The 15,929-nt window shown below is 41.6% G+C and overlaps 1 protein-coding gene across 2 annotated transcripts in view; it reads right to left on the bottom strand.

The window, feature by feature from the left end:
- SLC2A12 (solute carrier family 2 member 12) overlaps positions 1-15,929 on the bottom strand; it is a 169,894-nt gene that overhangs the window by 43,201 nt on the left and 110,764 nt on the right. Inside the window, exon 5 of one of the 2 annotated variants that reach the window (XM_077486819.1) lies at positions 1,106-4,260. The exons of the other annotated variant lie outside the window; for it this stretch is intronic. Coding sequence (XP_077342945.1) covers positions 4,176-4,260 — 85 coding nt within the window. The 3' untranslated portion in view covers positions 1,106-4,175. Of the gene's footprint in view, positions 1-1,105; positions 4,261-15,929 lie in introns of those variants that run through there. 2 annotated transcript variants of the gene reach the window in all.

The raw sequence follows: 15,929 nt of genomic DNA, 5'->3' as shown, positions 1-15,929 counted from the left end.
CGATCAGCGTGTCGTGCAGACAGACGGCGGCCATTCCACTATTCAAAAGCCGCGCCTCCCTGTCTGTGATAGGCGGAACACTCAATTTCCCAGCAGTCAGTGGTCCGCCTATCACGGACATCCACTCATCCTCATACTATGGACGAGGATGAGAGGATGTCCGTGATAGGCGGAACACTGACTGCTGGGAAATTGAGTGTTCCGCCTATCACAGACGAGGAGGAGAGGTGCGGCTTTTGAATGGCATGGCCGCCGTATGTTTTTTATACATGCAGATCGGTGCAAAATGGCACACAGAGGCTGCAGAAGGACAAAGAGGCTGCAGATTGGCACACGGAGGCATTCACAGGACACAGGTAGGCTGCAATGGACACAGTGATGGTCACAGGGATGGACACAGGGATGGACACAGTGATGGACACAGGGATGGACACAGTGATGGACACAGTGATGGACACAGGGATGGACACAGGGATGGACACAGTGATGGACACAGGGATGGACACAGGGATGGACACAGTGATGGACACAGGGAGGTATACAGCTGCAGATGGGCATTGTTGACCCTCTTTTCCACTCTTTTAAGCTGTAACAGTAACTGCTGCATGTCTCACCCTCGGCTTATACACGAGTCAATAAGTTTTCCCAGTTTTTTTGTGGTAAATTAGGGGCCTCGGCTTATATTCGAGTCGACCTATACTCGAGTATATACGGTATTCCATTCCATTTATATCATTTAGTTGAAAGGGACTGTAATTGTCCCTTTTACTCACATGGAGATCCACAGGTGTTCTGTGCATCCCCCGTGCAGACAGTCCCATTGTTTTCAATTGGAATGCAGCCACTGCTCCTAATTCGACAACTGTGTTGGTGGGAGAATTGGCTGTACCCGGGCAGCCGCTGCATCCCAATTGACATCAGTGGAACTGCCTGCACACACACAACATCTGTGCACCCCCATGCAGATAAACACGGCCCTAACGCGGGCACACGCTTCAGTACGCCCTGTGTTAAGAAAGCCTTACACGCGAAAACTTTCAGTGGGGGTGACTTTTATTTTTTTATAGGGACCTTGTATAAATATCAATGTAGTAAGATTACTATGTTTTAGTTTTTCAGGTTTATTGATGAGGAAAAAAACAAACAAAAAAAACACATTCATTTAAAGAGAATACAATTTTAAATCAGTAGACAAAATAAACCACTTTAAATATTTACATTGAATAAAACTAGCAGCATATATTACAAGAAGAACGCAAAATTCAGTAATAAATATTTTGTGCTTCTTCTTTACCGGTTTATGATTTTCATTACATTGTTTAACAAACAAAGTAGTGTTCCACACAAATTTTAGGCCTGTAACAACTCCAGAGTCCTTTTCATTGTGACAAGTTTACCAGGGTCAGTTGAATCTCATTACTGTTACCAGTTGCTGGAGCTGATTTCTAACCTTCTATATAACATTGTCTTTTGGTATATGTATAAAATAGATGCAGTTAATTCATTAAATGCTGATTTATTTTTCTCCTGGCTGGACAAAAAAAATGAAATAAACCGCTGCAGCGGTCTCCCAAGTCTTGTCAACTTTCCGAATTTCATTTTTATTTCATTCTGACAGGCAAAGTCTCAAGACTTTCAGATAGAGCTGAAACTTGCAGATAAGCCCCATCACACATTATTTGTTTTGATCCATCACTATGACTGTCAGCCTTACCAATAGGAGTGTGCAAAGGGTAGGAAGGGACAGTCAAGTGCGGAAACTTTACCTGTTTGAATGACATGAGATTTGTATTTAGTGGGAAGGGTTGAGAGGCTGCTAAGGCGAGGCACCTGCACCTCATTAGCTTAAGAGCCCTTTCACACTGGGGCGTTGGCACCGCTGGCGGTAAAGCGCTGCCATTTTTAGCGACGCTTCACCGCCATTTTTGTGGGGGTTTTCAGACGCTAGCAGGGCCCTTTTAAACCCCAGCTAGTGCCCAAAAAAAGGTTAAAACGACCAGCAAAGCTCCACTGCAGCAGCACTTTGCCCGGAGGTTCGGCAGCGGTGCCCATTCAGTTCAATGGGCAGGATCGGATTACCACTCCAAAGATGCTGCTTGCAGGAGTTTTTTTTACATCCTGCCAGTGCATCGCCTCAGTGTGAAAGCATTTCGGCTTTCACACTGAGACTGCAGGGGAGCCGTTTTTCATGTGCTATTTTTAGCCCAAAAGCGCCTGAAAAAGTCTCAGTGTGAAAGGGGTCTAACAGTTTTATTTTTATTTCGGTGATCGTTTACACCATGGATATGCAATTAGCGGACCTCCAGCTGTTGCAAAACTACAAGTCCCATCATGCCTTTGCCTCTGGGTGTCACGCTTGTGGCTGTCAAAGTCTCGCTATGCCTCATGGGACTTGTAGTCCGCTAATTGCATATACCTGGTTTACACCATATATATATTGAGCTGCGTATATCTACAAAGATCAAAACAAAGGCACATAAGAATAAGGCCCCATCCACACTTGTACGACCTGAAAGTTGCACAATTTTTACCGCAACTTTGACGTGACTTGAAGCTGTGTAATCTTGAGGTCTATGGATCTCAAGTAGACATCAAAGTCAGACCAAAGTAGTGCAGGAACTACTTTGAAGTCGCACAGATATGAACTGTACTCACTGGAAATCATGGGGTACGACTTGGTCATGCGACTTTGCAGTCCCAAGTGTATCAAAACTGGAGCAGCTGTACATGGTAACCAATCAGCTTCTATCTTTAATTTTCAAGGCTTAACTGATCAAGCTGAAGATAGAAGCTGATTGGTTGCCATGGGCAACTGTTTCAAATTGTGACTGCTTTAGTTTTAGTAAATGTCCCCAAATATATTCCTGTGCAAATATTCATAAAGAAAGCCTGGAGTAGGGAGTGCTGAAGCAACGACCAGCAATTTAAACTGGCTTTAGCACCTAGGAGAACATTTGTTGCCTGCACATATGTGCTGGCAACATGTGATCTCCTTGGTGTGAATAGGCCGTAAGGCCGAGGAGGAAAGAGTTATGCCGCGTACACACGACTGGACTTTACGCCAGAATAAACTCTGACGGTCTTTCCGGCGATGTTCCGACCGAACGGACTTGCCTACACACGATCACACCAAAGTCTGTTTGTTTCGAACGTGATGACGTACGATGGAACTAGAAAGGGAAGTTCAATAGCCAATAGCTGCCCTTGCATCGTATTTGGTCCGTCGGAAAGGTTTTCCCAATAGGAATTGATTCTGTCGGAAAGATTTAAAAAAAATTCTATTTCTAGAAAAAAAAAGTCAGCTGAAGCCCACACGCCATCGGAATATCCGATGAAATGATTCCATCTGACCTTTTCTGCTGGAAAGTCAAGTCATGTGTACGTGGCATTAGATGATACTGCACATGAGGAGGGCTTTATCTGACTAGCTGCAGCTTGTAATGCACACTGTGCGAATATTAGTGTGCGGTGAAATTCAGTACAGGAACTGTGCATAACTAAAGGTAATACTGGAATTTAGCTTTAAATAGCCAGTCATAAATCTGAAAACATAACAAGATTGTTGCTTAAAGCGATAGAAAACCGCAGCTGGAGAAAAAAATGTTTTTCCCTGCAAGGCAATGTCATAATGTGCTAGTATGCATCGCATACTAGCATATCATGAGAAACTTACTTTAGAGCGAAGCCCTCCAGCACCGTGCTGTCACTGCTGAGAGAGCTTCCATCTTCCTTCCAGGTTCGTGGCCTCCGGCTACATGAGTGGCTGGGTGTGCGATGATGTTATTCCCACGCATGCGCATGGGAACCGCCATTTATGGCATGTGCTCTGAAGGTCTGGCACTGTATGCCGGACCTTCAGTGTTCATGTGCTGGTGATGTCACCAGCTGTACGCACTTTGAATATCTCCTAAACAGTGCAAGTTTAGGAGATATTCACAGTACCTACAGGTAAGCCTTACTACAGGCTTACCCGTAGGTACAAGCGGTGTAACAGAGTTCACTACCACTTTAAGCTTGATCTGCATCTTTTTCAAGGATAATTACAAATTTGCAATTACCACTTCCCTATTTATTAATAGTATAGTTTAAAACAAAGGGTACTGTTTATTGAATTAAAGTGCGCCTTAAAAAAAAATTCATTATAAATTGCAGATTGCAGTCCTTCTAAATGGCATCTATGTTGTGTTCATATTGAGCTCCACTGGCACCAGCTTCTGTCTACTTCTACCCAAGGAGCAAAGTGAATGGCACATGAATGACCTGGAAAATAAAGACACAGTTATTTTACAATTGCAGTACATTATATTTACAATAATAACATAGACGAAAGATAATAGCATCACCAGCAACAACAGTATTTGAAATAGCTCCAGCTGTGTATTTTTTTTAGGGACATACTAAACTGCATATTGGAATGATGGAATGATTGGATTATTGGCTGCAATACTCAGAACTCTCACTAGATGTCAGTGTACCATTCGCTTGCTGATGTATATGCAGCTGTACAACAGGATCATTATCATAAATTATACAGAAGTAATGGAAAAAATTACATTTGACCTGTTTTTCATGGACATATGGGTAGAATTATTATTTTTCATGGGGATTATGGGAGGAATATCACGTTAACACCAAACAATAAACATATTTAACCTATTTCTGATAAGATTATGCATATAATTATTTTTCTACATGGGGATTATTGCATACCTGGGAGAATATTTAACTTATTTATTTTACGAATTTGCATATAATTATTTTAATTATTTTTCTACATGGGATTATGGGTGGAATATTGTAGTTAAAGCGAAGTTACAAATACTGCAGCTGCTGACTTTTAAAATATGGACACTTACCTGTCCAGGGCGCCCGAAGCTGATCTGTTCCTCTGCTCTCGAGTGCTGCCGCTGCCATCTTCGGTAAGGGATTCAGGAGGTGAAGCCTTGCGGCTTCACTTCCTGGTTCCTTACTGTGCATGCGCGACTCGTGCTGTGCGTTCCCACTGGTCCCTGCTGTCTCGTGGGACCAGTGTGCCTCACAGAAGACAGCGGGGTAAACGGGAAGTGGCGTAGATACCCACGAGTGGCACCACGGGTATCTATGCCCGGAAGTGGGAGAAAGATACCTGTATTAGGTATCTGCCCCCCCCCCCCCCCGAAAGGTGCCAAATGTGACACCGGAGGGGGGAGGGGGGTCCAAAAAGCAGAAGTTCCATTTTTGTGTGGAACTCCGCTTTAATCATACCTAGTAACATATTTAACCCATTTCTGTTAGGAATATGGGTATAAATATTGTTGTACATGGGCATTATGAGTGGAATATCATAGCTGCACATCCTATGTAATACATTTGACCTGCTTCCCACATGGGTATAATTATTGTTTTTTAGGTGGATTATGGGTGGAATATCATGTTTACACTGAACAATGAACATATTTAACCTATTTCTGATAAGAATATGCACATCATTTTTTTTCTTCATGGGTGGAATGTCATGGTTAAACTTATGTAGGAATATAGTTAACCAGTTTCTGATAAGAATATAGGTATAATTGTTTTTCTACAAGGAGATTATGGGAAGAATATTATGATTACACATTTTTTGATTGTCCCTCATTACAATTGAAAATAATTTTTACCAGGATGAAAAATATGAAGGGTTGATGTTTATTAGAAGTGCTTTTAGGAATGACTGGGGCTTTTGAAAACAAATGGGGTTTTATGGCAACCTAAACTTTCCCCACATCTAATTCACATAGCAAAAGACTGTGACCGGCTTACTATGGAGCCGGTTCACATATCTCCAGAACAACTCCGGTGCGAATTGCACTGGGGTCCTGTGCGTCTTCTGGTACGTTTTAAGTCCGAATTCAGCCAATAATTTGGGCTGAAATGGGACCTGAAGCGGTGAATGGGGACATACCGGACCCCTGCTGTGAGCCGCTCCGGTGTGCAGTGTGAAACCAGCCTCAAACATTATATATTTTTTTTAAAGCAGAGGCACTAGAGATTAAATTGTTGGGTGTCACAATTTTTTATGCCAGATGGTATTTTTGCACAGCAATTTTTTGGGAACAAATATACTTTTTAAATAAAAAAAAACACAATATATAATCAAACTTTTGATAATATATAAAAGATAATGTTACGCATAGTAAATAGATATCAAACATGTCATGCTTTAAAATTGTGCATGCCGATGCAATGGCAACAAACAGCGTAAATGTTATTAGCCATAGAGAACACTTTAAAAGCCTTTTACTTACCTGAACCTGGTCTTTCCAGCGACGGGGACAAGCACACCAGCTCCAGCCAGTGTCTTGGATAGATTGATAGCTACGCAGTCATTGGCCCCCACTGCTGTCAAATAAATCCAATGATGTAAGTGGCGGGGGCGAGGCCGAGTCTTGCAGTCTGTCTCAATGGATGCAGCAGCAGGACACGGGAGTGCGCCACACAAGTGCCCTGAGGGAGAGTGGCTCTTCAACGGGGCACTCGAGAGGAGGAGGAGACAGTAGCATTGCTTGAGGGACCCCAGAAGAGGAGGATCGGGGGACCACTCTGTGCAAATCCAACTGCACAGAGGAGGAAAGTATGACATGCTTGTTTTTTTAGATATCCTTTAAACTTAATAAGCAATATATTTATCCTGTTTCTGAAAAGATTATGTGTATAATTGTTTTTCTGCATTGGGATTATGGGTGGAATATCATGATTACACATGCCAAGGACCACATTTGACCTGTGTCTCATAAGAATATTGGTATAATTATTTTTCAACAAGGGGATTAGGGGATTAATATTACCATCACACATCCTACATAACATATTTGACCTGTTTATGATAGGAATATGGCTATAATTATTGTTCTACATGGGGATTATGGATGAAATATCATTGATCCACTTAACATCTGAAACAAATATGCACATAATTATTTGTTTACATTGGTATTATGGGTGTAATATAAGGGATACACATTCCAAGTAACATATTTAAACTGTTTCTGATAAGAATATTGGAATAATTATTTGAATACATTGTTATGTATTATGGGGAGAATGTCATGGTTATGTTTAACAAGGAACATATTTAACCTGTATCTGAAAAGATTATTGGTATAATTTTTTTCTACATGGGGATTATGGATGGAATATCATGGTTACACTTGACAAGAAACATATTGAACATGTTCTTGATAAGAGAATGGACCAGAAATAAGTTAAATATGTTCCTATGTATGCTTAACTGTAATTTTCCACCCATAATCCCCATGTACAAAATGAATGGTATGCAAATCCTTATCATATAAGGACATGTACACATTAATCAGTGCATTTTTTATAGCACTGATCGCTGTATATATGCCAATGGTCCCAAAAAAGTGTCAAAAGTCTCCAATCTGTCTGTTGCAACGTCGCAGTACTGCTAAAAAATGCAGATCACCGCCATTACAAGTATAACAATAATAAAAATGCAATAAATCTTTCCCATAGTTTGCAGACACTATAACTTTTGCACAAACCAATCATTAAACGCTTATTGCGATTTTATTTACCAAAAATATGCAGAAGAATATATATATTGGCCTAAACTGATGAAGACTTTTTTATTTTACATTTAGGCAATATTATAGCAAAAAGCAAAAAATATAGTTTTTTTTTTTTTTTAAATTGACGCTTTGTTTATAGCGCAAGAAATAAAAACTGCAGAGGTGATGAAATACCACCAAAGGAAAGCTCTATTTGTGGGAAAAAAAGGATGCAAAATTAGTCTGGGTATATCGTCGAACAGCCACACAATTGTTAGTTAAAGCCACGCAGGGTTAAATTGTAAAAGTGAAAAAACTCCTCACCAAATTACAGACTCCCGGCTGCCGGTGTATAAATACAGGGGTGGCATGATGACTGATGTCATTGACCAAATATGGCTATTCCCGGCCTCTTTATTAATATTTAGCTGTCAGGTGGTAATCCCTGGTTTACAGCAAAATGGGTCAAGCTGGGATGTGTCAATGGCTGCTAGGAAGACAAGAACTTTCTAACAACCAGCCTGAGCAGGGAGTCTCACATTTAGCAGCAGTAATAACACTGCTGGTAAATGTATCACTATATGTTGCAGCCATAGGTTCGTCTTGGACTGGCAGGCAAACACCCTATTTAGTTTCACTGAAGAGGCAAAGTTTGGACTGAATTTTACTATGGCCTGAACCCAAAGCACATCCCTATTCACTAAAGGAGTTAGGTTTTAGCAAAAAACACTAAGTGCAGCAGGGGACCAGAAATTAAATTCACCTAAAAATGTTGATCTTGAGGCCAGGTTCACACTATACTACCATAGTAGTGCGACTTTCATCCTACTTTGCTCTACGACATTGGTCCTACATTGGTCCTACATTGGTCCTACATCCATCAGACTTTCATGAACAGGATGCTACTTTGATCCAACTTTTCAGATAGATCAACTTGTCCTTTGACCAATCAAAACTAACAATGGGAGGGGCTACAGCAGGGGGCAGGAAATAACACAATGTTGGATGGTTAAGACAAGGGTACGACTTTAATCCTACTTCAATGATAGTCAATGGGCTGAAGTAGGATCAAAGTAGTACAGGGAGCATTTTCAAAGTCGGACCGACTTGTGTCAGACCAGTTAGGATGGCTCCTATAGGGAAACATTGATTTTCACATGTCCTGCGACATGAGCTGCCAAGCGTTTGTCGTACCAGTGTGAACCCGGCCTCAATCAAAGGCTTTTCCTCAGCACAAAGTGGGTAGCAGGAATTTGGAGAAATGCCACAAGATGATCAGGTGCCAATTGGAGAGAATTAAATGGAAGTCTAATAACAGCACTATTGCTCATAGCAGCTGGAGAAAAACCTTGGGAAGGATTAACACAGAGAATACAACAACCTATTGTCTCCTTAAAGTTCTTAGAACTATGCTGTAACACTCATGGATAAATATTATCTTAGTTAAGCCACAGTCATCAATCGGCACAGTCAATAAAAAACAAGCAAATTTATTAGCCTATTAAATCTATAGGAAAAAACAATAAGTACAATATCAAGAATTGCTCAAAAAAAGCTAAGCCAAGAACCAGATCCACCAGCTAGATGAAATAGCAACTAGTGAAATAGCAACCCAGGATGAGATGTCGGGGGTGGGTCCTCAGCTGTAGCAGAAGACTGCAAGGATGTCACTGTGCTGGGCTCTCTCATTAGCCGAGTAGGAGGGACATGGGCTGTGGTATCGACCACCACTCACCGCACTTGGATGGAAGCCAACCGGTGGAAACTTTCCTCTGTAGAGTCACCGTGCCTGGGTGTAGGGTGGCCGACGATGGACGTCACAATCCACGCCGGAAGGAAACAAACAGAAGTCACTGGGGAGATATGATCCTGGAACACAAGCCTGTATATGTGGTCCCATCACTATGGAAATGCGTTTCTCACGCCTGTCAAGTCATGTGACATGATGGACCAATAGGGAGTATTTAAAGAGGAAAGAGCCGAAAATGGAGATAGGAGGCTGGGTTGGTGTAGGCAGCCTCGGACCTGTCCCTGACATCTCCATCTAGGTAAATTAACCCTTGCAGCTATATAAACACCCATAGGTAATAATCATTGATAAAACAAACCATATAATCATATATAAAATGTAAAAGTGATTGTAAAGGCTCACTTTTTTTTTATAAATAACAAACATGTTATACTTACCTCCTCTGTGCAGTTGGTTTTGTACAGAGTAGCCCATATCCTCCACTTCTCGCATACCCTCTATGCTGCTTCCGGCCCCTTCCTCCTTTGGGTGCCCCTCAGCCAGCAGCTTGCTACAGGTTGTCACCAAAGCCGAGTCAGAGCTCTTTGTATCCATTCAGACACTGAGCTCTGGCCTGGCCCTGCCCCTCTCTCCCCTGATTAGCTGACTGACTTTGATTGACAGCTGCGGGAGCCAATAGCACCGCTGCTCTGTCTCAGCCAATCAGGAGGAGCGTACTGGATGGCTGAGGGGATCGTGGACATCGCTGGAAAGAGAAGGAGCTCAAGTAGGTAATTGTGGGGTGCGGGGGAGACTGCTACACACAGAAGGTTTTTTATTTTAATACATAGAATGCATTTAGAAAAGAAAAAAAAACTTTTGCCTTTACAACTCCTTTAAGGATTCATTTCTTGATATGTTATTTATTGTTTTTCCTATGGCTTTCATAGGCTAATAAATTAGCTTGGTTTTGATGGACTCTGCCGAAGTCTGATGATGGATGACTGTTGCTTAACTGAGATAATATTTATCCATGACTATTACAGCCTGGTTCTAAGTGCTTTAAGAGACAATGGGGGTTATTTACGAAAGGCTAATCCACTTTGCGCTAAAAGTGCACTTGGAAGTGCAGTCGCTCTAAATCTAAGGGGTAGATCTGAAATGAGTGGACGCTCTGCTGATTTTATCATCCAATCATGTGCAAGCTAAAATGCTGTTTTTTTTTTTCTTGTATGTCCCCCTCGGATCTACAGCCACTGCACTTCCAAGTGCACTTTCAGTGCAAAGTGGATTTTCCTTTTAGTAAATAACCCATAATGAGTTGTTGTATTAGCAGGAATTTGGAGTAGTCAACTTAAAGTGGTTCCAAAGCCAAAATATTTTTTACTGTAATGCTTTCCTTGCGTTAAGGTAAATAATGTTTAGGCATCAGCATCCCCCCTCACCCCCATTTTGTTTACCTGAGCCCTCATTTACTCCAGCGATGTGCACCTCTGCAGCTCTTCTCTCCCCTTACTTCTGGGTCTCGCTGGCTTTGCTGGGGCATCGGGAGCAATTGACTCCCAGTACTGTCAATCAAAGTCAGAGAGACGGGTGTGTCAATGAACGCAGCAGTGGGGCTTTGGAGCAGGCATGCATGAGTGCTCCTATGAGAAGCGGCTTCCCATGGGGCCACTGGACAGATAGGAGGGTCCAGGAGCATCAGTAGGGGAACCAAGAAAAGGAGTTTCATGGCCGCTCTGTGCAATTCCAGGTAAGGATATACTTGGGTTGCCACCTCATTCCTTTAAAACCGAACACATATTAAAGGAGTTGTAAAGGCAGAAGGTTTTCTATTCTATATTCTAGGCCAGTGATTCTCAACCAGAGTTCCGTGGAACCCTAGGGTTCCTCCAAAGATTGCTAGGGGTTCCTTCAGCATTGGGAAATTTCTGCCTCTCAGATAAGTTCCCACTGACTCCATTGATCCTTTTTAGCTACCTGTAAGGAGGTAATTTTTCCCAATGGCCACAAGTGTAAGGACCATTCTTCCCACTGACCATCACACTATTGTATCACAAGTTGTAGATTTCAAATTTTTAGCATGGGTTCCCTGAGACCGGAGAACTATTTCAGAGGTTCCTCTGTGTTGAAAAGGTTGAGAAAGGCTGTTCTAGGTATTAAGAACCTTCTGTGTGTAGCAGCCTCCCCAGCACCCCCCAATTACCTTCCAGTGATGTCCACGATCCCCTCAGCCATCCAGTGCACTCCTTATGATTGGTTAAAACAGAGCAGAGGTGCTATTGGCTCCAGTGGCTGTCAGTCAGCCAATCAGGGGAGAGAGGGGCAGGGCCAGGTCAGGGCTCCATGTCTGAATGTATACACGAAGCTCTGACTCGGGTGACAACCTGTAGCAAGCTGCTGGCTGAGGGGCACTCAAAGGAGGGAGGGGCCAGGAGCAGCAAAGAGGGGGCTGAGAAGAGGAGGATCTGGACTACTCTGTGCAAACCCAACTGAGGTAAGTATAACATGATTGTTATTTTTTTTTTTTTAAAGCGAGCCTTTACAATTACTTTAATTACACAGGTTTTGAGACTAATTTAATGCAGATAAGGCACTACGTAGTTTAAAGTGGTTGTATAGGCAGAAGTTTTTTTTTATCTAAATGCATTCTATACATTAAGATAAAAAACCTTCTGTGGGCAGCAGTCCCACACAACCCCCCTAATACTTAAATGAGCCCCATCTCTGTCCAACGATGTGGCACGAGAGACTCGGCTGCCCAGGATTCTCCTCCTCATTGGCTGAGACAGCATCGCCATTGGCTACCGCTGCTGTCAATCAAAGTCAGTGAGTCAATGAGGAGAGAGAGGGGGGCGGGCCTAGCCGGGGCTCAGTGTCTGAATGGACACACGGAGCTGTGACTCGGCTCGGGTTCCCCCATAGCAAGCTGCTTGCTGTGGGGGAACTCTTCAGGAGGGGGGCTAGGAGAGCTGAAGAGGGACCCAAGAAGAGGAGGATCGGGGCTGCTCTATGCAAAACCACTGCAACAGAGCATGTAAGTATAACATGTTTGTTATTTTTAAGAAAAAAAAAAACAAGACTTTACAATCACTTTAGTTACCACCTTAATCAGCCATGTAATTAATATGCGTTCAGATTTAAAAGGATGAGGTTGCAACCCTAGTACATATTTGTTGTTTTTTTTTGTTTTGTTTTTACCTTTACAATCGCTTTAAGAGAATATTTTGCTCAGATGGTGTATATTTTGATAAGCTTCTAAACATCCAATGGAAATTCAGACTGTGCTGTGATAAATACTGGATTTTTTAAGGATAAGTCAATCATAGCTTCAGGAGGTCGTACCAATGTACAGCATACCTGATGTCCATAGTCAGTCTGCTGACAAATCCTGCACAGACCTGATTGTTTTGATTGACAGCAGATGGGAGAACTGCAGCTGCGCATTGCTATTGAGTAGCAGGACAGAAGCTAATGCCGCGTACACACGGTCAAACTGTTTGACGTACTTAGTCCGTTGAAACACATTTCAGCGGACAATCCGCTCGTGTGTGGGCTTCAGCGGACTTTTTCAGCGTGCAGTCCGGAGTACTAAGATTTTCGGTTTTTCCAAAAATCTGTCCGTCGTACTTTGGTTTCAGTGGACAATACGGTCGTCAGTATGCTAGTTTGACAGACTAAGAATGGCGCATGCCCAGAAAGGATTTACACGGCGGAAGGGTGCTTTGCTGTGTCTTGGACTTCCTATTTCTAGTCCCGTCGTACTTGCTGTACACGTCATCGCGCAAGCTTTCGTCGGACTGTTTGGGTATCCGTGTGTGGTCAAGTCCGTTCAGTGGAAAGTACGACGGATTGTCCGTCGGATTGTATGACGGACTAAGTACGTCAAACAGTTCGACCGTGTGTACGCGGCATAAGAGTACACATGGATCACACAGTGGATCTGGGAAGGAGAACCTGTGCTCACATGACTGCGGATTGAAAAGTACGATTTACTGGAAAGACTATTATTTTTTTCTTAGCAATCAAACTTTATGTGACACATAACAGTGTGTTTGAAAGTTCTTAATCTGATTTAAAGTTGCTGACATTGCATACAGGCATTTGGCTCGTGATTGCAGTGAAACCCAATTGATCTCTATGGGCAGGTTTGACAGGTGGCCCTTCTTGTCAAGCTCTGCAACCCGAGTTAAAAATGCCATGGCCGCAATGCTTTGCTTGTACAGCCCTGTAATGTTACAATTTGGGTGGGCATTAAGGGAGTATTAAAACCATCTAATTTAACTGCCCCGGTGTGAAAGAGCCCATATATATATATATATATATATATATATATATATATATATATATATATTGTTATTATTATTATTATTATTATATATATATTTATTTTTTTTAATAGTGAAAACAAAAAGGAAAATAAAATATCCGAGTACAGCTGTCAAACCCAGCAGCAGGAATCAGGAAATTCCTGTTGCTGGGATTTGCACCATATGAATGCAGGCCTATGCTTTCGATTAGGTAGCAATTCTGGCAACAATGCCCAACCTGTAGCTGGATGAGCTGAAATTCTCCTATGTATGTGATTGGCAAAATAATGCTTTAATAATACAATGCTGTATGTTTTGACTGAAACAATAGACTAAAACTCTTTATTTCATTCAACAATATTGTCTTTAATCCCAATTATTATAATTTACTAGCTATTGAAAGTTGCTTTTCACTTACAGCCAACAGGAACTGTTGTTGACATTGTATTAGAGGAACAATAAATGTTTACTGAGCACATAATTCACACTTCATCTTCTGACTTACTTAGGGCAGTGACTTTTACTGGGTGTTGTAAAATTAGTGGACTATGACTTTGATTAAATAAGAGTGATTCATTATTCTGGGGAGGTATGGAGGTCATTGCCAATTTTTCACACAGTTAACTGTGAGGTGAAAAACAACTAGAAAAATGCTGTGAACCATGGATTTATCCAGCAATAAATTAAGCCATCCAATATCCTGTCCTATTTTAACTGCAGCAATCTCTGGAGCGTTGATATAAACAGATAATGCCACCCAAAGATATTGTTATTCCATTTTAATATAATACAGGGTATGATAATGCGGTAATTCATGTATCCATATAAACAATATTTCTGACATCAGAATGTGCTGTGTGTATAGGCTGAACATAGTCTGACAGTTGTCAGATTAGGTCCCTCCCACTCAGCTGATGTCACAGTAATCCCTGCCTACTGTCCTCAGACATCCTTTCCCTTTTAGTCAGATTTGCGAAAAGTTGGCAGAATGTTTGTGATGTTGGCATAGCTTATTACCAGTAACAGTAAATAAGTCTGATTACACCCAGAATGTCATAGTTCCTAAACACCCAGCATTTTAAAGGACAGCTCATTTGTTCTGCCCCAACTTATACATGGCAGATTTCATGTCATCAAAATTATCATAAATTTGGGAAAAGACCCAGAGACAAAAAATATATGCCTACAGTATATTCATTCACACCTTACAGCTTTCCAATCCTGAAAGCAAAAAAACATCAGAAGTAAAGGTAACAACACCAAGTCTTCCATTGGGATCCCGGGAAAGCTGAAGTTTCCAAATCCTAGAAAAATGCATTTCTGGAAAGTGGTAAAGCATTTTTTTCATGAGGTTTGAGGTCTTCAGTTTTCCCATACCTCCACAGTAAGTGCTGTCACAATTGTTTAGGCAAATGGCCACAAGCTGGAGTGTAAGATAAGGAACTTTTATTTTTTATCCTTCCACCAGGAACTGCAAATTACACAACCTATTTAGCACAAATCACCAAATGTTCTCAAATATCTGTATGAAACAATAAAGCATGAGCTCGTTTGATTTATGACTTTTGAGAATCGGCTTACTTATCTCTATCTGCCCCTAGATTTATGTTTCGTTGTGTGCTCTACAGGCAGAAAAATAATACTGGAGCCCAGTTTTCTACAATAGATACAAGGGAGATATACCCCAAACCCCATCCCTGAAACCAGCGTATTTCTAAGATAGAATATAGTTCATGCATTAGTAATGCAATAATAATTTAGAGATAGATGGCATAGGGGGTTATTTATGAAAGGCAAATTGATTTTGCAATACAAGTGCAAACTACAAGTGCAAAGTGCACTTGAAATTGCACTACAAGTGCACTTGGAAGTGCAGTCTCTGTAAATCTGAGGGGAAGATCTGAAATGAGGGGAAGCTCTGCTGATTTCATTATCCAATCGTGCAAGCTAAAATGCTGTTTTTTATTTTCCTTGCATATCCCCCTCGGATCTACAGTGACTGCACTTCCAAGTGCACTTTCAGTTTGTAGTGCAAAGTGGATTTGCCTTTCGTAAATAACCCCCATACTGTAGTAAAAACTATAAGTATTATATCCAAGTAGGGATGAGCTAACTAGTTTGTTTACAAACAGGAGCCAATCAGGGATCTGTTATTTGTGACTGCAGTATCAATGGTGCAGCATTTTCAGGAAGCAGGTTGTCATTGCGATATGGAAACATTGTTAGGCGACAGGTCAGTATCATTGATGAGGATCTACAGCACTTGAAAAAATGACTGACATTGGATTTACAGCAAACTTTTTCGGTGGGGGAGTCTTTGTTTAATTATTACATTTTTGGATGAATGAGTAACAACAT

Source organism: Lithobates pipiens, unplaced genomic scaffold (genome assembly GCF_037356315.1).
Source record: "Lithobates pipiens isolate NorthernLeopardFrog02 unplaced genomic scaffold, aLitPip1_a1.2 Scaffold_18, whole genome shotgun sequence".
NCBI lineage: Eukaryota > Metazoa > Chordata > Amphibia > Anura > Ranidae > Lithobates > Lithobates pipiens.
Note: the sequence above shows the minus strand (reverse complement) of the source record. Positions and strands in the feature narration are given on the sequence as shown.